This window comes from Dermacentor variabilis, chromosome 9 (assembly GCF_050947875.1).
Source record: "Dermacentor variabilis isolate Ectoservices chromosome 9, ASM5094787v1, whole genome shotgun sequence".
NCBI classification, from domain to species: Eukaryota; Metazoa; Arthropoda; class Arachnida; order Ixodida; family Ixodidae; genus Dermacentor; species Dermacentor variabilis.
In genome coordinates, this window is record NC_134576.1 from 128,234,468 (window position 1) to 128,258,865 (window position 24,398).

The following is a 24,398-nucleotide window of genomic DNA, read 5'->3' on the forward strand; positions in this document are numbered from 1 at the left end:
ACCTGCCAGAATTACGACCTGCATGAGTTGGAATACAGTCCTCATGGAAACAAATGTGTGAAAAATTGGTAGCACCAAATACTAAAAAAAATCTAGAATCATCAGAAACATCTTGCTTTTCAAACTTTTGTCCCAAGCTGCATTCCTGCCATGCTTTATGGCAGAGAAGATAGCTACATTTCATTTGTTCTGACAAGTGATTGACCAAATAATTAAAAAGGAAAAAGAAAAGCTAAAAATTAGGGCTACAATATGCTTCTTGTTATTTGTGATTGAGATCCTTCAGCCTAAACATCAACACAAATTTATTCACATAAACTTTGACGTTTAGTGTCATTTTACATGGAAGGAGGGTCTCCTGATATTGGTGTTGCAACAATGTTTGGATTGTAGGCGGCCTAGTTGATTTTGCGCTATGCTGATTATCTTACATTGTGAAAAAGGCAACACACGTGGCTGCTGATGTACTCATGTGTGTTGCCTTCTTGTCTAATTTGTCCTTCGTCTTTCCTGCACCGTAAGACATTCAATAAGGAATAATGTTTGACTACAGATACACTGGTACATGTTTATAAACTAAATAAATTCACTGTTCCTGACTCCAGTAAAACCACACACTTCTGTTTTCTCAAAACCAAAGGTGGGGCTCCCCCGCCTCCTCCGCATGGTTATGCCTCCAGCTACGACACCCTCTCGTCCATGGGGGGTCACTCAAACCGGTCAGCAGCAACGGCAGCAGCGGGACGCTGCCCTCTGCCGCCGCTCCCTCCTCCGCAAGTGCCCTCAACCCCATCTTCATCGCGGAGGGGAAAGCCCAGCAGAAAGCACCTCCCAGAATACCTCTCCAGCTCTTCAAATGGTATCATATGTTGAACTTTTGCAATGTGAAAGAGATGGTAGAACATTATAGACTCACTGAAGAATGGCTAACCCATGACTGCAGCCGAGAATCGGGACCGTAGATCTCAAGGCTTCTCTTTAGCTGCTGCAATTTGATGGCATAGTTGGCTACTTGTTCTTTAATGCTGCGGAAGTGCTACCAAAGCTGTACAAGAAAGCTTTAGAGCTTTATTACAAGACTAAAGCTGGCCAAATAGCGTCGATCAGGCTTTGCTACAGTCATCTGAGGCTGTTTATGCTCTCAGTAAGCTAGCTCTCGCTGTCTTATGGTGACTGCTGGAGCGTTCTGAAATGACCAGTCGAACTTGCCGCAACTTTGATGCCCTCAACTGTTTCTTTGATATGCAGCATCAGTGTCATTCATGTTGGCACACCTTAAACAAAGTTAAAACATCCAGTCATGCCGAGGTGGTGTCTTCAAAATTAAGTACAATAACCAATAATAAATTATCCAACGACCCCAAAAATGCATAGTGGGTCATGTGGACACTGTAATGGAGGACCCGGATATAATTTTGACCACCTGGGGTTCTTTAATGCTCAGCCAAGGCATGGTACAAGGGCGTTTTTACATTCAGCCCCCAATTGGGATGCGGTTGTCATGGCAAATTTGAATGAAACTTGTTTGTTGGTCTCCATCATGGCGTCAAGCAAGGTTGCCAAGCTTCACTTTTGCGGTGTCTCAGCTAGCACTTCAAACTTCACAAAGTAACACAGTTACTCCATGCATTGCATAAGTAAAGCTTTTTGTTATTACTAAACATAGTTATCTGTTATCTTTATGTAAATCAATCTTGTACTTCAACACTTATGCAATACCACCTTCTAAACTATTGAAATACGGAGCTTCCTATTTTGCCTGTGTAGCCATGCTCTCAACGCAAGCACATTTGGCTTGCAGCGTCCATTTCATCCGTGTATGGGGTTCCCCCTGGTCTGGTCGGACCAAGCCAGCTGAGCCACACAGAGACCACCCAGGTAGTCATTTATGCCGACCACAAGGGATTTGGCTTCGCCCTGCAGGGCCCCACCCCTTACTCCGCCGATCCGCTGCCACCTGTTCCGACAATCAGTAGCATCGACCCAAGGGGACCAGCTGAGAGGTGCGTCAATGCTTTCGCAAACTCTGGCTTGCCACACTGATTGATTGTGTTTGAGTGGAGTGAGTGGCTGAATCCCAATGTATCTTAGTAAAGGTGGCTGCATTGTCGACTCCATGTTGACAGGGGGTGAAGATCAAAATTAAATTATAACCTGGGGCTTTACGTGCCATAACGACGGCCCGATTATGAGGCACGCCGTAGTGGAAAACTCCAGATTTCTTTTAAGTTCTTTTAATGTGCACCCGTATCTAAACAAACGCTTTTGCATTTCGCTCCAAACGAAATGCAGCCGCGGCAGCTGAGATCGAGAATGCGGCCCTGAGCTTAGCAGGGCAACGCCATAGCCACTGAGCTGCTGTGGCAGGTTAAGGGCATGCCACCCTTTAATAGTACACCTGACCTCTTTCATACTTGTGAAAATAACAAAAGAAATAATTCTGACTCCTTACATGTAACTTTCAACTAATGCCGAAAGTGTAGACCAGTGCCCGTTATGCTATGTGGCAAAGCATTTTTTTTTTACAACACATCTCTAAGCACAGCCTCAACTTAAATGTTTTGAGGGCTTGTACCCATATGCTAGAAGAGTTAATTGTTGAGCTAGTTGGTTTTGCATAGCTGAACAAGAAAATTAGAGCAATAAAAGTGGGAAGTTGTGTATCGACCAAACCTAACATTGGGTGAACAACTGTTAAAAGAACACACGGAAAAAAAAAAACGAGGAGGAGAAGGGCACACATATGGTGGCCCATGTTAGCGCGTGCGGGTGTGATGCTCGATTTTCAGAGACAATTCTAGGGAGCAGCGATAATGCTTCATCTAGTCTTGCACTGGAGTCCTTTATCAAGAACAGAGTTCGGTGTGTAAGTGAGCCGTCTATCGCATTACTTGATTCTGAGTTCGACTTCTTGCATGACTGCCTTTGATGTGCACATGCCCTGTTTATATTGTTCTACATGCGCACATGTGACTAGAGGACATATATGTAGAATCCTTCTTTGCCATTAAACAGTTGTGAGTAGTGCATGTCTTTGTCTCTCTTTCTTGTGTGCCTCTTTCACTGTGTTAATTTACCTGTTTAGCTGTGCCAATATGCTTGAGATATACAGCATCTAATTAACTTTTCGATATAAAAATGTTGCTTCTGCAGGACGGGAGTCGTGCAAGTTGGGGATAGGGTTCTCTCTGTCAACGGGCAGACAACCGAAGGCCTTTCACTCGAGGAAGTCACCCAGCTAATCCAACAGTCCCGACCACGTGTAGTGCTAGACATCGAGTTTGATGTTGCAGAATCGGTCATCCCAAGCAGCGGAACCTTCACAGTAAAGCTGGCGAAAAAGGGCCCCGGGCTTGGAATCACTATCACATGTAAGCATGCTTAAATCTCTACCATTTTTAGTGCTTCTGTATTAGAAGCTTTGCACCTGAAGGCTCTCTTGTACATTCTCTGTAAATATAGTTAAATATTCATATGAACATGTCCTATGTAGCTGCAATGCTATATTGTTCATACTGATTAATTTTGCGTCCACCTGAGGACTTGTATATTGGTAAAACTTATTTTCACGAAATGAAAACCTGGTTGCACTCACTGGAGTGGTCAGTGAATAAGTGTGAGCCTTTTAGGCACTAATAGACCCACAACCTAATAAAATAGGCAAATGGGGTGGAGCATTTAGTGGCGGGTGGGCTTCAGTAGCAAATTTGGGCCATTGTCACTCATTTGTATGTTACAAAGCAATCCTCAGTAGACAAGCAGACTGGGAGAAAAAAATAAGAAAAGAACCAACAACTGACCTCTCAATAGCATGAGACACTCTGATCGCAAACAGAACAAGGCTAACCTCAAATGCAGCAAGACTTTGCTCACTAACGTAATTTAACCAACTACCTTCTTGTCGCGCACACAGTCTTAGTATTGTATGCTAAGGTGTGTCACATGAGACAAGCACTAAGAATGTACAAATGAGATGGTTCGCGTTGTGCAACGTTAAGGTAAATTAAAGAACATCCTTAATTATGCTAGAGGCGAGGGAACATATTCATATTTCAGATTGTTCATTGATTACCAGCTGCTCGCTAAACAACTCGGTTTTCCTTAGCCCCCAAGAACAGGCGACCTGGTGAACCCCTCCTGATATCGGACATCAAGCATGGCAGCGTGGCGCATCGCACGGGCACCCTCCAACCCGGAGATCACCTCCTTGCCATTGATTCGGTCCGCATGGACAACTGCACCATTGAAGATGCCGCCCAAATCCTGCAGGCTTCAGAGGAGGTCGTCAAGTTGCGGATACGCAAGGACGAAGCCTTCTGCGGTGAGCTGGTCTCAAATTCTGGTAACAGAAAATTTATCCTGTCATGGTTTGATGGGTTCTTCGAGTACATTCACAGTTGCAGAAAGGCTGGCAGCAGACCTTGATGCTCTCACTCTGCTAGAACAAAGCTAGGAACCCACTGTAGCTGTTTGGTGTCTTTGGCGTTCTGGTTTTGGTGCAAGATCACAAGTTCAATTCCCGGCCACTATGGCCACATTCCGATGGGGGCAAAATGCAGAAACGATTCTGTACTAAGCTTCGCACGAGTGTTAAAGAACCTCAGGGGGTCAAAGTTGATCTAGAGCCCTTGCACTATAATGTCCCTCATTTCCCATTATGTAGCCCTGGGACATCAACCAATCAAAATCAAGCTATGGTCAACTTCACATCACCAAGTGTTGGTAAGGCTGAACCAGTACACCTAATGTTAGAAGCAAAATTCCCTTTCAAGTCTAACCTAATGTAAAATTTTGTATTTCGTCTAAGTGTAGCTTAATGTACACCTGAAGGGCTGAAAAAATACAAAAAAGATAATAAAGAAAGAGAAAGAAGTCTCAGCACAGTTGACTTCAATGCTAAAGTTCCAGCAAACGGAGTGAATGAAAATGCTGTGCTTCATTGAGCACGCACAGTTCTTGACAGTCTTACACTAATTGCCAGCAAGCACAAAAGGAAGCAGATTAAAATACTCGGCTTGAGCCACGCTTGCTTAGTTATCACGCTGAAGCTCAGATATGGCTGCTCCGTATACGCAATTGAACGAACATGCGCATAAGATGCCGAACATCTTCACGCAGAGGAACCAGACGCAACGGGAGCCGTGATCTTCACTGTGGAGTTGGCCAGGCATGGTGGGCCGCTGGGCATCACCATCTCGGGGACGGAGGAACCTTTCGACCCCATCATCATATCGGGACTCACTGAGGGAGGCCTCGCAGAAAGGTGGAAACACTTTTTTGTTAAGAATTCGAAGTTTCACACAAAGTACCAAGTGTTGCAGAAGTAGGAGCACAGGCATATATACATAAATCTCCGATCTAAACCACTGGCCGATTTCCGCTCAATTTTGCAGTGGGCTCAGTTTAATGTCAGTTTGTGAGTACTATTACTTGCCCGTTTAGCTCACAATAATGCCAAAGTGCGCACATCATCTGCAGCAACAGCACTAAAGAAATGTCGATTTCGCTGCAACAGAATGCTGGTGCAATATGTCACTGCTGTGGCGAAAGGCTTGTTTTGTCATGTTGTAGCATTTTGCCTGTTAAGGTAACGTGGAGTTCTTGGTGATCTGATAACTGTGGAGGAGCTTTGCCCTTGTAGCTTACCCTTCACTGTCAGAGAGAGTTGCCTACAGGTATTGTTACTATGTCACTTGGCTGCTGATGCTTTGGAGTCGGTTGCACGCCCAGTTGACATACCATTGAATTCGCGACAAGTTCCAAGCATGCAAACTGGGCATTCAGCGCAGCTGGAGACATATGGAAACATAAGTTTCAAACTTGGGTTTGCAAAGTTGCATGAGTATGTTTACCTTGGGCACTTACTCAAAGGGGACCCTGATCACGAAAAGGAAATTCACAGAAGATTAAAAATGAGTTGGAGTGCATACGGCAGGCATTCCCAAATCATTACTGGTAGAGCTTATCACTATGCTTGAAAAAGAAAATTCTGCAATCATTGCATTCTGTCAATACTAACAAACGGGACAGAAACTTCAAGTTTAACAAAGAAGTTTGAGAAGAAGTTAAAAAAAGACAGCGCAACGAGTGATGGAATGAATAATGTGAGGCCTAACTTTATGAGACAGGACATTGGTGCTGTGGATTTGAGAGCAAACTGGGGTAGCTGATATTGTCGTTGACATTAAGAGGGGAAAAAATGGAGCTGGGCCGAACATGTAATGAATAGGCTGGATAACGGCTGGACCATTAGAGTTAGAGTGGGTGCCAAGAAAAGGGAAGCACAGTCTAGCACAGCAGAGCTTTAGGTGGTGCGATGAGGTTAGGCAATTTGAAGGCACAGCTTGGAATCAGCTAGAGTAAGGCCAGGGTGAATGGAGATCGCTGGATGAAGCCTTCATCCGGCAGAGGACATAAAAATAGGCTGATGATGACGATAATGAAGCTTCAAACATGCGTACGAGATGCCCAGTAGAGCAGATAAGACATGACAGCGATAGCACGAGGAGTTAAGCCTGTGGCGATGACATATTACCAAAGGACAGCTTTATAGTCAATCCTGATTACAGTAATTAAAGACATGCATGCGTGTTCAATATGTGTTGAAAAGCTGTTCGAATGCAGTAGCAGCAGAAGTGCCATGTAACAACAGATGCGAGAACACAAAATTTTATGCTTGTATGTCTGTTGTTTCATAGCACACTGCTGCTACAATATGCTCATATGCATTAGTATGTGCATTCCATATGACAAACAACCCGCGAAATACTGCAAGGAAATCGTGACACTTTCTCAATGCAGGACCGGGGCCCTGCATGTTGGCGACCGAATCCTCGCCATCAATGGTCAAAGCCTGCGTGGAAAGCCCCTCAGCGAGGCAATTCTTCTGCTTCAAAACTCGGGGGACGTGGTAACACTCAAAATATCCAAGTCACCAAGAAACCAAGGTACAGGCGAATATTTGTGTATGCCCCACACTAAAGCAAATGCTCCTCTGAAATTTCAGTGCTGATTCTACCACAAGACAGATTTAGCTGTACGCAGGTTAGATGTGGATGTGTACTTGGATAGATACCGCGGAAGAAAAATTCAAGATATATGTGTCGCTTGGTTAAAGTGTACGAACTGCTCAGGGTAAATATTCCATGTTTAAAAGAACATTCCATTTGTGCATGATGTACAGACTTAAAGAAAGAAAAAAAAATCATACTTGATCATCTTCCGCACGCTCTCAACTAGCATAAAATATTTTTATTTTACTGCAAGCCTCTGATTTTCTTGTATACCTACCAAGACGACACATATTTAGCTAAGTGAACAGCAGCCCTGCTGACATTTAGGTAAACTTGCATGTATGTTGAGCACCTTGAATATCTTGTAGTACTTGAGAACATGGCAGAAGCGAATGTCTTTTTTTGTGTGTGTGTGTGTATGTGTCTGTGTGCGCACATTTCAGTTGGTATGTACTAGTATAAAGCACACCACTTATACTGAGTCGGCCGACCTTTCCAGGTCTGGACGCACACCGGATCGAACGGCCCAAAGAGGTGAGCTCGGCGCTTCGCAGAAGCTTGGTGGCAACGCCGACACCCTGTGCCAAAGAGCCTCACCCCCCCACGTTTCAGCCCGAGCCCAGCGGCTTCCTGAACCTGTACGCCACCCCTATCCCAAGCGTCGACAGTGCTGTCGAGTCATGGGACAGCTATGGCGGACTTGAGGCTGCTGCGGCTGCAGCTGCGATGGCCAACGGACCTGCGCCGATCCAGAATAAGGTCTTGCCCCCTCCGACACCTGATCTCAGTCGTCGTGAAGCAGGTACAGTTGGATATGATAAGAACTGCACGATTTGGGGTCTTGGGATTCGCCTGCACCACTGTGAACTATTTCACGGCGGTTGACGAGAAGTTCAAAAATTGCACAGCTCGATTTCTCAGGTGGGGGCCCAGCTAGACACTCGAAATGAATGCAAAGGTGCAGATGTGGTGCAGACATTATGTTATGTCAGACTAATGTGCACAGAGTGCGTTAAGTTTGAGAGGTCCTGAACTGCAGGTATGATCGGCTTCTGGGGCATCAATACACACCACCACTTGCGTATACACATCTGACGTATGTGAGTGGGGTTTTAACGGTGCTCGCACCTGTGTGCTGCGTCATCTGCTGCTTTGCACCAGTACGCCTGCACCAAGTCGGCACCGACTGTGGAGTGGGTGCAGCAAAATCAGGAACCACCCCTGCACCTTTCCGGCACCTCTTGAAAAGAACGGCGCGGTTCTGCGGGCGCCATTGCTGTACCATTGAAATGAATGGCAGGGTGCACCTCGTGAACTGGTTCAGGTGGGTCTTGAACCAGTTCAGGCGAACCGAACGTACCCTAAGCTTGCTGTGTTGGTTCCCACACGCAAGACAACACCAAGAAGGACCACTCAAGATGTGAGCACACCTCCAGTGGGCCTGCGAGAAGCAGCTTTCAAATTCATTGACAAAAACTATATAGAGCCACTCTTGTCATTGAGGAAGCAGAAGTGATGACATGACTGCATTTTATTTCTTTGTATGCACCTTTTTCTTACCCAACATGACTTATTCTTGCCTTATATATTTTATGACAGACAGATGCGCAATTGTTTGTCCTTGTGTTTCTTGGTATTGTCATTAGTACAGAAAACAGCAACGTAAACTGAATTATGTACCAACCAGTCGCAGTTGAAGCCTTATTGAGAGTTAAATGAAGTTGAGGAATTGATAAGAGCTTGTGAGGTTGCAGATCCACATGGCGCAAGTAAACAACACTAAAAGAACTCGTGTTTATAAGCAATGCTCCCGAGCAGGATCAAAAACATCTTTCAGTTCGTACTGTGGCCAGTCATGTATTTTAACTGTCCTATCAGGGCAACTTTGCACCAAGTCGAACCCTGCTACTACTACACTGAAATCCTAAGCTCTAGGCTTTCCTAAAGGACTGGCACAGCATATTATGTGGGCCTTCAGAGCAATATTCAATTCAGCTGCCATTGCTAACTACTGTCTCTGTACGGCACACATACCAGTACACTTAGTGTACATTAATAAAACATGTACCACACTGACACCAAATTGGATAATCATTATAATTGATGGCCTAACCTAGCTGGTTAGAGAGTTTTGAAGTAACCTCATTCAATCTGCAATAAGCTGGAACAGCCACACTTTATGATACAGGGACATTTGAAACAGTTCCAACTGGCTTGCTTAAAATGATGTTTTGTTTTGTACCAAAGCAAGCTTTAGCATATTGCAGCAAGATGCCCAGTAACTTTCAATTTCAAGAGTGTTTATGATGATTTACACCATTTTCTTTCAAAATGCAGATGCTCCAACAAGTGCGGCCCAGCCGTCTTCTCCGCAACAGTCTTGCCCAAACGTTTCTGCTGAGCTCAAGTCTTGGGAGAGAGAGGTCTGGGGTCACCGACCACCACCAAACCTCACTGCTCCTGGCCCAAGCACAGCAAACCCTCAGGCCTTCATCACGACAAGCAACCATTCGGCGGCATCAGACAGCGGCTCTGCAGACTGGTCAAAGGTTCTCGAAGACCTTGAAACATGCGGGCAATCCAAACTGCTGCGGCAGATTGAGCGCAGCATCATGGGTAGCCTGCCTTCCATCGCACCTCTGCCACACCCAGACATGCATCTTCCAAACCCGGAAAACCTTCAGTACGACGACCTCTACGGGTTCCAGTCTCGACTTCAGTCCGACGACACATCGACGGAGTGCGAGTTCCAGGCTGCTGACCACGAGCAAGCGCCGTTCACACTGTCCCCGTACGAAGTACAACATGATGGACAGCGCCACGATGGTTCCGTGACCCCTTATCCCAACTACGGTGGTCGCATGACCGCACCCATTCCCATTGAGGTGCATAGAGTCACGCTCTTCAAGGACAAAGTCTACGAGGACTTTGGCTTCAGCGTATCTGATGGCCTGTATGAAAAGGGTGTGTATGTCAACCGGATCCGACCGGGTGGACCTGCTGACATGAGTGGAATACTCAAACCTTTCGACAGGATCCTACAGGTATGTTTCTGAAGCTGCGATCATGCTAAGGTGAAGCATTAGCTGTGCTGACGTTATATTAATAGCGCAAATCACACTTCCATTTACAGTAGAACCTCGCTGTTACGTTCCTCACTGCTGCGTTTTTCCGGCTGCTACGTCATTTTCATCCGGTCACGGCATAGCTTCCATAGGATTCCATGTATAAGGAACCCCGCTGTTACGTCGTAGCTGTGAAAACGTTCCCGCATGATACGTCGCAACTTAGCACCCCGAACCCGCCTGGGCTGAAGTAGGCAACGCGCTCCAACCGCCATTTTGGCTTTTGACTAGTTTTGGCTGGGCTTGGCCGGGCTTGGCTATGGAACTGGCTGCAAAAAGCCGCACGCCAGTTCGAGAGGCCGCACTAAGTGACCATTCGTGAAAAATGCTCTCACTATCATCTCTGTGATTAGGGTCACCGCATGGTTGTTGGACGGGTCGACTCACGGAGGAAGGAAACTCGGGAGAGGCCCTCACGTCACTCTTTGTGAAGCAAAAGTGAAACCGGAAGTTGGCGTTGCTCGTGGCGTTGTTCCGCCTACCGGGACAGCTCTCCTCTCTTGTTTACATTTCTCCCACGCCGCGCCGCGCACAACCGGGCTGCTCGGATGCGCGCGCTCCGCAGCAATACTAAACAGTCGTTAGCAGGTTAGCATGATTACGCCAAAGAGGGCAAAATTTCCCGCGGATATTCCTTCGTCCGTTGCCATTGCCGTGGCGCGGTGACGACGAGGAGCACGAGCCGCATGATGCCGGGCAGTGGCCAAATCCTAGCTTTGGAGAAGCCGTCGCGGCTCTAGACCTCCTCTGCAGGTACGTCGCACCTCACAGCGACGCTGACAGCAATGCGGCCTTCCAGGCTATTGAGAAACGTGTGGCGATTTCTACCGAGCGAAAGAAACGGCAAGCCATCATTCTAGGCTTTTTTAAGTCCTAAGCGCACTCTGTGGAAATAAATTGTCTATAGTTGAAGCTGCCCTTTTTTTCATTCATTTTCGGAGCTTTCCTCACTGTTGCGTTTTCCCGGCTGTTACGTTTTTTTCCCCCGGTCCGGTGAAAAACGTATGAACGGGGTTCCACTGTAATTACAACATACCCCTACAGTTCACTTGGCCTGCCATGTTTTTAGAACATGTTATTGATAATTTCTAATTGATACAGGGCTACCAATGTGAATATTTCACAGTGTAAGCTGTTATGGGCTCATTCCAAAAGCCGTTTCGGTGGGCAATGGTGTCTGCCGCCACTGCTCCAGTGCCAGTGTCCGTAGTAGCTATCGCCAGGAATGAGAAAAAAAAAACCCAGTTCCCGTAGGGATCGTACCTGGGCCCGCTGCGTGGGAATCAGCTACTCTAACACTGAGCGACGCCAGCGTTTGCTAGCATGCAGAGGAAAAAATGGCCTATAAATGCACCTTAGCGCTCGAGGAGACACATTTTGCTGCTAGTGCAAGTTTTTGGCAGCAACATGATTACGCCACTGCCAAAAATGCTTGTAGTGCAAGCTTTTTTTGTCTGTTTGAGCTCTGTACCACCAGGTGACTGCGCCATGCAGGCCACTCACGTTCATGCCTCCGCCCCTCCGCCCGAACACCCAGTCCGTCTGCATTTGCCCAAATACCGGGCAAGCTAAAGCTCTCTATTGTGTACATGATTAAATCAAGCTCTTGTACAATTCAAGTACTGCTTCGCAATTAGCATGATTCTAGCTCTGAATAGTCAGACTCCACTCGCAGAAAGTGGTGCACATGTCAAAGGAGCTCCCACGCTTCATACGCAATAAGGCTCCAGTACTGCAAGAAATTAATCCAAGCAAACCTTTTCCATCAAACTTATGTTATTATACAGCACTCCCTTAAGCAACCACTTCAAATTCCCTTCTCAGGTGAATGAAACCAAGACGCATGACTACGACTGCTGCCTGACCGTCCCTCTCATGGCTTCTGCGGGAGATGCCGTTGAGCTCATCGTCAGCCGACCAGCCTACATCAATGGCAATTCGTCGCATAGAAACTACGAGCCCTCATCGTTTCATCCCTGGATTGACGACAACGACCGTGAAGACTGTTCGTCACCTCAGGGTTCGCGGCCTGGCTCTCAAATATTGACCAAAACCCTATGAAACATGCCTCGTCACCGCTGCAGGTTTCACAATGTGTGAGCGAGAACAAACGATACAGATGTATAACGGGCAGGTGTTTTGGTCCAAAATCACAATGAAGGTTGTGAACTAACACGGGTAGAAGAGAACTCATACACACCACGCGTGTCACAAGGGACGTCGTGCTTGAGATAATCATTTTTGTTTTTCGAGGGTGAAATGGTTTCTATTCACAGCTGGTGCAAATAATGCTGAATAATGTTGTTACATTTGCATTTTTTATGTCTTTTTTTCAGGTTTAAATATGCTAGGGCTACCATTATACCAGTCGTTTCACTTTAACCTTAACAGAATTTTAAAATGTTGTTAGTTGCAGATGGCACAATTCTACTCCTTGGATTACTGAATTCTACTCCTGCATTACTTGGCATTACTTTCAATGAGAAATCACCACACTGCTTAAAGGACTAATGATTAATACTGCAAATTAATGTTGCACATTAGGACAAGGACAAGAAATGGTGATGACAAGTGCTGTATCAAATTAAAAATTTTCCCTAATTACCTTTATTCCTACAGTCAACTTCAGATTTTTCGGACTACCTAGGGGTTGCGAAAAATGAATACATGCCTTTTACTGTCCCCAAAGCTCAAATCTCCACAGACATGTCCAAAATAGCTCTGAAAGGCTGCATTTATTAAATGTATCGGTGCTCGTACTGTGACAGGAGATGGCAGGCACACGCCTGTATAATTAAGAAATACATACTGTGTCCCCTGACAGTTGCCCCTTTCCACGCTTGGTATGCCTCACCGCAATACTTAGGCTCGTAACACTGCTGTGTTATGGCAAAACAAACTTTCGGGAACCATCATTATGCAAAAAAGAGTCATCGCCATTGCTGACAGCAGTGAATTCTTTCAATGAAAAGCACGGCAGCGAACAGCAAGAAGCTTGGTAGTGAACGCTTGATGCTAAGGTCTGATGCTTAAATCTGAAGCTAGCCACCACCGTGGCACCTAGCAGCACCGCGGTGGTGGCTACGGCTTCCAGCGGATGTGTGTGAAAGAAAAGCCCTGGTTCGAAGTGGAAATATAATCAAAATGGCGGCGGCGGTGGCTTCGATTAATGCCGTTTTGGACCTGCGGTCACGGCAGAAAGTCTAGAAAATCGGACGGCGAAGGGTATTCGTGTCCGAAGTTTCTGACGTTCTATAATAGATTACTCTACGCGGTACGTGGCGGTGCCACGAAGGCGTCCAAATTATCGAGCATGTCCGAGAAATCGGGCGCCCGGAAAATGGGTCGTTGACTGTATTCCCTTTAAGGCACGTATTGCAATTTACGAACAGAAGTTGAAAAGCCCTCAAAGCACGACATTTGATGCAAATTTTAAAGCTAGCACCAGTATTGAGATAAGCACCTTCCCACTTTCAGCAAAGTGTGCTGCTGAGTCACCCAATTTTCTGACATCAAGGCACTTCATCACGCAATACTGATGGCATATCGCAATACTGGCGTCAGCCTCAGAATGCCTGTCCAGAGTTTGTGCCCTGCAAACTCATCGACTCCAATTCGTGAATTTTCATAGGCGTGTAAATGGATTAGATAAATAGTTCATTAGTGAAACTTGATTAATTGGTCTCAATGTATTTTCACAGTTTGCATACGTAGCATACACCTCTACGAGTAATCCAGCTCAGGGAATAGAATTGTGCTCATAAGATATTTTAAAGAATTCTGTTGAGATTAAAATAAAACATCCATATATATATACACACAGCTGCTTTTGCCTACATTGAAGCTGTTACTGTGTATGTTAGAGCTGCAGATTTTTACGGACATGAAGAGAGTAGAGGATAGCCATTGTTGGGGCGAAGGAATTGTCAGACAATGCATTTCTGGGAGTGAAAACTTGTCTTTTGCCAAGAGAAACCTTCAAAACCACTTTCCAATGTAGTAGTCAAGCAACCATGTTCAAGCAAACGTAAGAAGAAACTCAGCCAACAGTGTTCATAACATGGAAGGTTTTGGAAAGCCACATCACATAGCCAATTAACTCATTTCTGGCGTCTTCATACCGTAGCCTCCAACCGTTTCTCGATATTAGTGTTCTCATTCTACACAGTGATGTATCCGCACTCAAGGTTTCCTCAATTTTTATTAGCTTGTACATAAAACAGTAAGCAATCTTGCTCAGCATTAAGGAGAACAGCTAGTCATTGAAACATTGATCTGTGTTTCAAGTTTTATCACCTATTTACATAAATACAAAGGCAGCAAAGAGGTTATGCCGCTTTCCAGTGTTATGGTAAAATATCACCACGTGTATGTAGAAGTGCTTTGCTCACATCAGTATCTTCACCGCAACAACAGAATGAACAGAGCTGGAAGGTACAAAAAGCGAATAAACAAAAGCTGAAGGCCTGTTTCATCAAATACATAAGGGCGGTTATTCTGCTTGGTATTTGTTCAAAGTGCCTTTCAAGCTTGCCTATCCAAAGGCAAGCGCTTGCCATGTAAGTTTCTGAAGAGTAATTCATGAGCTTTGCTGATGTACAGTTATTTGGTTGTCTAGAGTTTCATGAAGCATGGAAATAAAGAATGCGTTCTTTAAAGCAAAATACAATCCCAGTCCTGTTATTTACTGCCTGTGCTATTGGGTTGTAGCTAGAGCAACATACGCTTAATGCGGAAATGTGGGTTTGGCCCTCGCCTATGGCCAGCTTTATTTTCCTTTACATTATTTCTACATTTCAACTAAACATAACAATGAGCATCCCCTACGCATTCTCTGGTTCCATTACCTGTCACTTCGTACAACTGTGCCATTCTTAAGGGGGCAGCCTGGTCCTAGGAGGCTGAATATCATGAAAGCACTGCATTTTCAAAACTGCCATTTTGAAAAAAATATAATTCTTCTTGCACTAGTCTGTAAAGTAGCTTAAGAGGAGGCTTTGGTTTTTAGCTATACCGCATCCCTGCTCACTTACATGTGGAAAACAGAAATGCTCTCATTTTTGTCTGATTTAGATGCCTCAGTATTTCCAGTTTAAAGAATTGTGACTTCCTTTTTTTTTTTTCAAATTCCAGAGTTAGAGAGGTGACAAGTTGATGCTTTCAGTGTTCTAAAATTTAGCTATCTTCAACAAATATCTCCAACAAAAACTGATGGCCTAAATAATAAAATTTTCTGACTACAGTGGGTACACTTAAACAATTGCTTTCAACGTTTTGAGAGTCAGTGACGTACCAGTACATTTTCACATTTCTGCGAGAGCCATTCGCCATCACTCGTGTCATTTTCCCCCATTGCATGACCAAAAATAGACCGTTGTGTTTGTTTTATAATATCCAAGAAAAAAGCCCAGCACTGAAAGGGTTAAATATAATTAAAATCTCATTAAAATCCGTGTAGTAGATTCCGAGCCCAATTTTCTCCACTCTCACGTGCTCCCGCAGGAGCGTACAAAACACTTTCAAAACTGATTCTTAAGGAGTTGTACACACAAAATGACATTCAGCTGCTGCCACATCATGGGCATGGTGCAGATATCAGCAGGTTCAACTTACAGTCACATTGTCTTTGAGCATTTCTCGATGGTCATCGCGCTTAGAAAGTTAGAATGACAAGGTGACGCCTGGCATCGTGCGTGAAGTGGTGAGACCGGAAGAGGTCACTTTTGAAGAACGGCGTGAGGTTGGTGATGTTCAACTGATGAGCCTGGAATTCGAGGGAATCAGCATGAGCACAAGGACAGTTGTCGTCAATTACCGTACGACATTACACGCTCAATGCCATTTCAACCGTCGGAAAACTGTTAACACAACTTGGCACGGAAGCGAAATTGTACATTGCACTAATGCCTACAGATGCCACGAGGAATCGCAAAACAGTTAAAGTGTCTTCCAAACACCTCCCTAAATACAACAGTTATTTTGTGCTTTCTGTATCCTCTTCAATAGAGATTTGCAAATACCAGTTCTGATGCATCTGCACGTGAATTTTTGAACTTCGCAAGCAACACTAATGGGGAAGACAACTTTGATTCATCAGACTTCAGCACCAAAGTTTCGCTCTCTTCTCCAAACCATTTCAAAGCTGCCATGTGCCGATACAAACAAAATTTGGCGCGCTCTAAAGGTCACAGTTCTAATCGGCAGGGCGTGAACGTCCTTCGTTCGGGATCACTTGCCCACAGCCGAGCGGGGAGTTGGTTATTGTGCCATAAGGCGGCCGGGAAATGACCGCCGCACCACGCTAGGGCTAGTCACTAGGGTTAACGTTTTCTTATATATCTCAAGAAATTGTTTACATAGAACGCTGATATTTGATGGAATACTCCACAGGTCCTTTGTATTGTAAATGTGCATTCCAAATTTTGTATTAAGTTTTTTTTTTTGCAAAGCAACAATGACGTCTTTATGTAATTTTTGTGTTTACGATATTTTTGTTTTGATGTTTCTTTTTCTTCTTTTTTTTCAAATTCTTCCTAATAAATAGGTTGTTTGGTACTAGTAGCATCGAAAAGAGTTTCTTTCTATGCAATTTGATACTATACCCTTTAGTATCAAGCATGTTCTCTGATAGGAAAGAAAGTTACCTACTATCAATAAACTGCTGCTTTTCCCACGGATAGGAAAGTGCTAAACCAATGTGTGAAGGGTGTACTTATACATGCAACCAACAGTTTCTACTTGCTTGCCACAGTTGACGACATTTCGCTCCAATGTTTTATTACCAGTTACGGCAACCACTGAAATCCGACTTGTTCACACAATATCACATTTTTAGTCTAACTTCTAGGTAAAATGACACCTTTTAGGAAAAGACTACAAAAGAAGCGCACCTTCTCCTGCAAGTCCTTCTCGGAGATTTCAACAACTTCTGGCTCGCTGCCGTAACGACTCCGCATGAAGTTGATCTGTTCCTGGACCAGCTGCTTAAGCACAAACAGCAGCAGTTCGTTGTTGTCCTTCTTGAAGCTCAGGTACCTCTGGAATGTCTGCGAAAAACGAAACGAATAGTGATGGTGATCGTGATGATATGAGCATTCCTTTTGAGAAGAAAGGCAGTGGCACATGCTAAAAAGCTCATTGTTTTCATGTTACTGGTGTTTATAAATCTTTAAACATCTTTAGAGAGCAACTTACATTATTTGAAATAGAAGGTTAGCTTTATTCCTATCTTCCAGCAGCCTCTTGTCTTGATGACAGATTGTTCCCTTTACTGCCCTAAACCCTAACACATCTGACAGTCTGACAGGCCCATTAGTTGCACATTTATGGCTAGATGGATACCATGACATTCCACCAGCATATGCTCAATGGTTTCTGGTGTAACTGCCGCAGTGGCCCGTAATGGTCGCGCACTGATAAGCAAATAACGAGCGCTTCTCTACCAAACCAACCAGGTCAAAGATAATCCAAGTGTTCTGTTCTAATGCTTTTTCTTTTCAGGCTCCATTAATAGCCTGAGTGGTGCTCAGCCTACGTCATCGCCAGTATTGGCTGGCTACAAGTGGTAGACGGTTAAAAAAAAAAAAAGATGCAATTGAGCGAACGAATCCTTACAATACACAGGCCCAGAGTTTGGTTGAATTTTGACCCACCCAACCTGATAAACAGCAAACGTACTCATTTTCTCAGCAGAGTATTTCAGGACAGGTCACGCAAGAGCACTATGCATTACTGGCCAGTTGATCCACTATTTCCCTTTTCTTACAGCACAGCTACCCCACAGTGCCATTTTAACGGGAAAGCGCTACGGGCCCCATGTCGCAGAAAATCCGGTGTCAGATGTCGTTTCGGCAAAAAGATTTTTGAACCACCCATACCCAGGCACTCCATGCGGCTAACTGAACTAATTGAATTCTCAAGTAATTGACTTTCTCAAGCTAGAATAAGTAGAAAAATCGTAAAGTAAGACTTACACACAACCTGCAGACATGGTAGCGTCAGAAAACATAATTCTGTTAAACAAAAGCTCAAAGAAACCCCTTTTTCCAGCATTTCTACCATTCATAGACCAGCCACAGTCTACTCGCGAGATACTTGCGCGCGCCGGCGCGCGAGTATCTTGGGGACCATGGAGCGGCGTGCTCAATTCCTTGCAATACCTTTACATGGCGCTCGCCTCGGCCGCATTGCGGCCCCATGCAAGACGCCTCTTTTCTACCAGAAAGCCTGCCTTCGTGCATAGCATTAGTGGCCAGCATTTCCCAGCGGACCTTATGGTTACATATGCTCCAGTTGCCGGGAAGCATGAGAAGCAGTCAGGAATCTTTGGATGCTATTGGCGCTCCACTCTTACAAGCGCAGCTTACCGTAAAATTCCAAATAAGCGCCCCCACCCGTGCAAGGCCTCCCCCCCCCCCCACTAACTTTACTGTCAATTTGATATTTCCGTGCCGTTCCGGAAAAATGGCCCCTCCCCCCACCCGCACCCTTATCACGTGCCGTGCTTGAGCAACACTGGTCTGCCCCATCAAGTCCAAGAAGCTAATTTAATCCAATCCTTCCTTTCAAGCCATTCGCATGCTCGTTCACATGCGCCATTTGTCGTCTTGTTTTGTTGTTGTGAAGTTCGCGATGTCGATGCATTCGTACACAGTGGCAAAGAAAGTTGAGGTCGTACAATGGCATCGAGAAAACGGAAGAAACGTGCAGCAAACGTCTCGACATTTCGAGCTCAACCACAAAGAGATACGGAAATGGGACAGTAATTTCCAGAAGTTGCTACAGCAAAACTACGGGAGAGCAATACTTCGAAGAAAGTTGAGTAACGGCGCCCCAGTTTTCAGTGAATGCGTGGATGATGCGCTCTTAGAGTTCTTCGAGCGGGAAAGAATGGCAGGACGTGCCGTTAGTAACCGGCTTCTCTCTGAAGAGGCTGTCAGAATAGCCAACAACATGCAGTTGGGAAACTTCATAGCTTCCAGCAATTACATAAGTCAATGGAAGTAGTGGTTCGGCGTGTCAATGCGCCGTTCTACGAACAAGAGCCAGAAGAGGCCCGAAGAGTTTTCGGAGGCAGCAAGTGCCTTTCGGTGTGCCGAAAGCTCCCTGCGACGGCGCGACGACTACACGTTGTACAACATCGCCAATATGGACCAGACGATGGTCTGAATAGACAACCCAGCCAAGAGGATAAACAACGTGGTCGGCGAAAGCACCACACGGATCGCAAACACCGGGTGTGCCCGATGGGCCTTCACGGTTAGCCTAGCCGCACGTGCCACTGGCCACAAGCTCCTGGCATTCTTTATTTTCAAGGAACAAACCGGGAAAATTCCAGGCAGGGTACCCTCTTCACGAGCCTTCGCATACCAGGTGAGAATGTTTTTTTTTTTCTTTTTCAATGGGGTGAGGAATCACACAATGTCACTAAGTCCATTCTATCAAAACGCTGACTTTTTCTTTCTTTCACTCGTAGCAAATGTTTGTCTCACCGCCACAAAAAATGACTGGATGACGTCGGAAAAGATGCAGGAGTGGCTGTCAGGAATCTGGGGCCCAAACGTCGATGACGTGCGGCTTTTACTGGTACTGGACCAGGCGCCCATCCATAAAACACAAGCTGCCAAGAAAGCTTTCGAGGACCACGATACCGACGTGCTCTATGTGCCTGCGGGGTCCACGAGCATCCTGCAGTCGGCTGACGTCTACTGGAACAAGCCTTTCAAGTCCACCCTACGGTGTTTGTGAGAAGAATATATGCACGAAGAAGACAGGATGCCCAAAGGAAACCTGAAGAAGCCGTCGCGCCCGCACGCTCTCGATTTTGTTGCCGAGGCGTGGGCTGCTGTACCTAAGGAGACTGTGGTATGCTCCTTCAAGGGATGCGGCATTACTAACGCACTCGATGACTCGGAGGACGGCGACCTGCATGGTGGACTGGCAGATGTTGGAGCCGTGGCGCCAGAAGACCGGGGTGCGCTTCAAGCGGAATGCTGTGAACTTTTTTTTTCGACTGACTAGGAGGAGTCTTTCGATGGTTTTGAAAGTGATTGACATAGCAATCATGAATCTTTCGCTCAGTAAAGTTTATGTTCTTAGAAGTAAAAAAAAAAAAATTTTAAATCCATGTGCACTGCGCTTTTTTTTTTCTCGCGGGGAAAATGACGCCGCCATCTTGAATTTTGGCGCCGTTCCGGGATAGTGTTCTCCCCCACTTTACCAGTGATTTCGACTTGCTGGGCTTGCTCGGAATTTTACGGTGTTTTCCAAATTTTTTCTTTTGTGGGTGAAATATATTTGTGGTGGAGAAAACATGCAATAAAAGGTTACGAATTTTGATTAATCTGTGTCCCTGTGTAAAGGCATTATCAACAAACAAACTTACAACTCAATATGCGAGTGCTTCTGTGATAATATGTGATAAAACGTTCATGCAAAGTCAAGGCTGTCACACACAACAGGTACTTTCTAGACAGTAAATTACTACATTTCACTGTTTAAGACTATGGCTTGCAACATAACATTAAGAGGAGCATGCAGGAGAGTTAAAGCGTCATGTTACCACGGAACTAGGGACAAGGCACAAGAACTGCAGAAATGTGGGTAAATTCGGACTAATGTCATTCTAATTTTTTTTTTTAGTCATTAGCCCAGTTTTCCTTGCTGAGACCACTCTGCAAATGAGGCGCAAAAGGAAAGTGGGAAAAGTAGAGGGAAAAAAAAATTTGACATTACAACAGAAAGCATATTTAGCGCCAGCAAACAAGGACGGAAGGGCACCACAATGCGCTAGTCTCCCTTCCGTCCTTGTTTGCTGACGCTAAATATGCTTTCACTTTACCAACACGCCCAACAAATGGCAATGCTGAAATTACAACAGACTATCAAACATCAATCCATGTTTCATCTCTAGATGAACGGTGTACTTTACTGTCACCTACTATGCAAATCGCACACTATGACACCACTGCTCACCTTGGCCATGGATCGCATGATGCTGTACTTCTGGGTGTTGATGAAGCTCTCCAGCATGATGCGGATAGCCATGTTCACATCTTCCTCGAGCACATGCTCACGCAGGTGCAGGCGCGCATGTGCCTCTGCAAGACGGATCACTGACTCGATGTGTCGCACTGTGATTGGGACACTTCCTGTGGCCTGGTAAAGGAGACGAGAATAAAACAAGCCATCATGTAAGAATACCCAGCAGCTGCGCAGTAGTTGTACACCGACTTCTATTACGGGCACACCTTATTTGAACGAGTAAGTGGATGCATTAGCTTTTCTAGGGCTAAGAACATTATCGGTAAAACTGGGAGTGTTGCTACACAAGGACAGAGTTCGTTGCTGGGATGCCGACATGAATGTCAGCAAAATGACAGCACTTGGATACACAAGACTTCGGAGGCACAACAGCTGAGCCCGTAGAAAAATACTAATGCATAATTGCCACAAGCTCTGCAAATCAAAGTATGTCCACAGCAACATCGCACCATTCGCACTGCTTCAATGACAGCAAGATGCTGGCGAAGGTTTGAGCAAAAGGCCAAGTACTGAGACTACAGAAACCCTGTAAACACCGCTGTAAACACATAAAACAGTATGTAGAGAAAAACACATAGCTTGTAGCAAAAGTGTAAAGGCCACGAGTCTCGCAGCCGGAGCAATCTGCTCATGTCATTCCAAGCTATGGTGGTTGAAGCAGTCTCGCAGCACCTGACGGACAGTAAGTGGACTGCCATCAAGAATTAGCAAGCTAAGGTGACGAGTGTAAGCGGTCTTTACACTTCTGTGACAGACTGCACAAAGTGAAAAGGAGATAAGAGTTGCAAAAAACGCAGGGCAGCTCACCATGGATTCCCTTCTCAGTTCACTGTACATTCGAGCCACCTTGTCCTGGTCCATCTGGTGGAGCTTGGGGTGCACTTTGTCGCGAGCGTACATGATGTACTTCTGCAGAAGATCCTGCGGGATCTTCTCGGGGCCTGTGTCGCCACTCTCGTCATGTTGACTTTGGCTGTCCTGCAGCATATGACCATAACACATATTGCATTCCATACTAACATGCATACTTTTTCCAAGAAAATGGTACTAAATGTTTCCTCCACATTATGACTGAACGTGAAACTGAAACCTTATCATGGCTTTCACCTACAGTCAGAGTCAACATCACTCCTACTGTCATAGACAAACATTTTCGTGTAGGTTGGCGATTGCCGTGTGCAGCTTTTATTATAAAAGCTCATTACAGAAAATGAAGTAATTTTACATTTAGCAGCAACAAAGATGCATTATGTTTTTGGCTTTCAGGAGACTTGGATGTCTTGAAGAGCGAAAGAGTAAAGTCGTTATTAGAAGTGTATGCTACTATCTCATCTGCGATGGTTGCAAAGTTGTTCAAGGGTGCCAAACATCAAATGCAATGGACTGTATGGAGGACAACCTGTTATGGTCCGTAGACAATGGTAAAGAGCTTTCCGACAGTGACGATCATTAGGCGTGATAAAGTTACATTCTATGAAAGCAAATTAATCCAGGTGTCATCTCTTATTTTGTATGCATTTGATTTGGGTACACATTATTTTGTTACTATGAACCCACAAAATTGAGCAAGCATTAGATTGAGGGAGTGCATCTGAATGGAGTAAATACGGCATTCGTGCCTACAACCTGTGCGAGGGGGATTTTTAGCAGAATGAGAAACTTGGAAATGTGCCAAAAGATGAATACAGGTTGTAGTGTGCGCTCTTGAAGGGAACAGAATAGCGGATGGCATTTGAACTCGCTTTTGCGTGCGCATACCATTGCCGATGTCGCCGCTTCTTGCTGTGCTGACATGCCGTGCAACCGATGCGTGTGTGATAAAAAAAAGTTGCAAGGGTGCAGATGCAGCAACGCATTGACAAGCTTTTTGACTTCTTGTGAAATAAAATTACGCATTTTCCTGGCAACTACGATGTTTCAAGCCTCCATTATTCAGACTTTTTGGCTGATCCCACTGAGTCCAAACTATCACGTCGGCAACTATGTGTGAAAGTCGAACCCCAAAATCACATTCTCAGCAACGCACAACGAACTCATGCCTGAGGGTGAAACAATGTGTGTATTCTGCAACGTCGTGGCATGGCCCTCAACCACTGCCTTGTATATGAACTAGGGAGCAAGCCAACCTGTTCCATTGTCTCGTCAGCATCTTCTTGAGAGTTCGCATTTGGATGGTGACGGATATGGCTGTCAATGACAAAACGAGCAAGCTTTTCGTCCTGCAAATATAAAAAGAAAACACTGCTATGTAACAAACACACAAAAATAGAAAGTAAGTGATACACACAACAGCATTTTGTTGGTAAACACTGCCGAGTAAAAATGTAAGTATGACTGTCATAGAACACTGATTGCATTATGTTTGCCCAGCAATGCCGAAGGTACCTAACTACAATGTTTGACTTGAATCATGTTTTCCAGCTGTTACCATTCTATGCTCTCGAAACTGGCAATCCTTTTTATAAGGAAAAATGAAGGAAAATTCAATGCTTCATAGGTGACGGACATTACGACACGCATAAGCTAATGGGAGGGTTTCACCTGCGCACCTGAACAGGGTCCACCTGATCTCGCACAACGCAAAGCACATCAAACCTAGACAAGATGGGTTCCGTCAGATCAACCTAGAGAGAGGGGAAGAAAGAAATGGAAATAAGATCACAATAACAACATTATGCTTTCATAGCAGATGCCATTAATATTAACAAGACAATCAGTGACAACTTATCAAATACTAATTTTGGGGGGCTCCCTGATTACCGTCCCCTTTTCGGAGTTTTATCTGTGGCTGAGAGATTAACGAGTGAATGCAAACAAAACAGATGTTGCAACTACGCTGGTGAATACAATGGAAATATATAGAGGTGTGCAAATACTGAATAGTTGATTCCAAATGAAATATCGACTTGCATCAAGAAATAGAATATGAATATTGAATATCAGAAAATATAACACAAAGTTTAATGCTTACAAATTTTGTGCAAGAGAACATGGTGCTGCAAATGATCAAGAGCCTACTTGCATAACGGGAATGTTGCAAGCTATCAGTAACTTGGGTTCCTAGGAATCAAGATGTACAGTATGGTCACTACTATTAAATGGAACACCAAATCAGTGTTCCAGCACTGATAACAACGCAGTTGGTATGTGAAGGCCAGGAAAATATTTTTCATGAACAGAACGTCTGTTCAATAGAATCAAGTGTGCTTTCCCCCCT

At 44.9% G+C, this 24,398-nt stretch overlaps 2 protein-coding genes across 5 annotated transcripts in view; one reads left to right on the plus strand and one right to left on the minus strand.

The window, feature by feature from the left end:
* Positions 1–14,807, plus strand: part of Grip (Glutamate receptor interacting protein) — a 154,060-nt gene extending 139,253 nt beyond the window's left edge. For 2 of the 3 annotated variants that reach the window (XM_075669332.1, XM_075669330.1), the window contains exons 10-18: positions 641–859; positions 1,802–2,003; positions 3,154–3,371; positions 4,106–4,321; positions 5,119–5,263; positions 6,802–6,947; positions 7,513–7,815; positions 9,351–10,057; positions 11,963–14,807. In XM_075669332.1, the coding sequence (XP_075525447.1) occupies positions 641–859; positions 1,802–2,003; positions 3,154–3,371; positions 4,106–4,321; positions 5,119–5,263; positions 6,802–6,947; positions 7,513–7,815; positions 9,351–10,057; positions 11,963–12,199 (2,393 nt within the window). In that variant the 3' untranslated portion in view covers positions 12,200–14,807. The remainder of the gene's footprint in view (positions 1–640; positions 860–1,801; positions 2,004–3,153; positions 3,372–4,105; positions 4,322–5,118; positions 5,264–6,801; positions 6,948–7,512; positions 7,816–9,350; positions 10,058–11,962) is intronic. The other variant, XM_075669331.1, reaches the window with a different exon arrangement.
* Positions 1–24,398, minus strand: part of Mcm2 (DNA replication licensing factor Mcm2) — a 49,540-nt gene that overhangs the window by 1,550 nt on the left and 23,592 nt on the right. For both annotated transcript variants that reach the window (XM_075669333.1, XM_075669334.1), the window contains exons 13-18: positions 23,731–23,805; positions 23,308–23,400; positions 21,989–22,159; positions 21,113–21,295; positions 17,029–17,184; positions 15,752–15,902 (exon numbers count right to left, since the gene is read on the minus strand). In XM_075669333.1, the coding sequence (XP_075525448.1) occupies positions 15,792–15,902; positions 17,029–17,184; positions 21,113–21,295; positions 21,989–22,159; positions 23,308–23,400; positions 23,731–23,805 (789 nt within the window). In that variant the 3' untranslated portion in view covers positions 15,752–15,791. The remainder of the gene's footprint in view (positions 1–15,751; positions 15,903–17,028; positions 17,185–21,112; positions 21,296–21,988; positions 22,160–23,307; positions 23,401–23,730; positions 23,806–24,398) is intronic.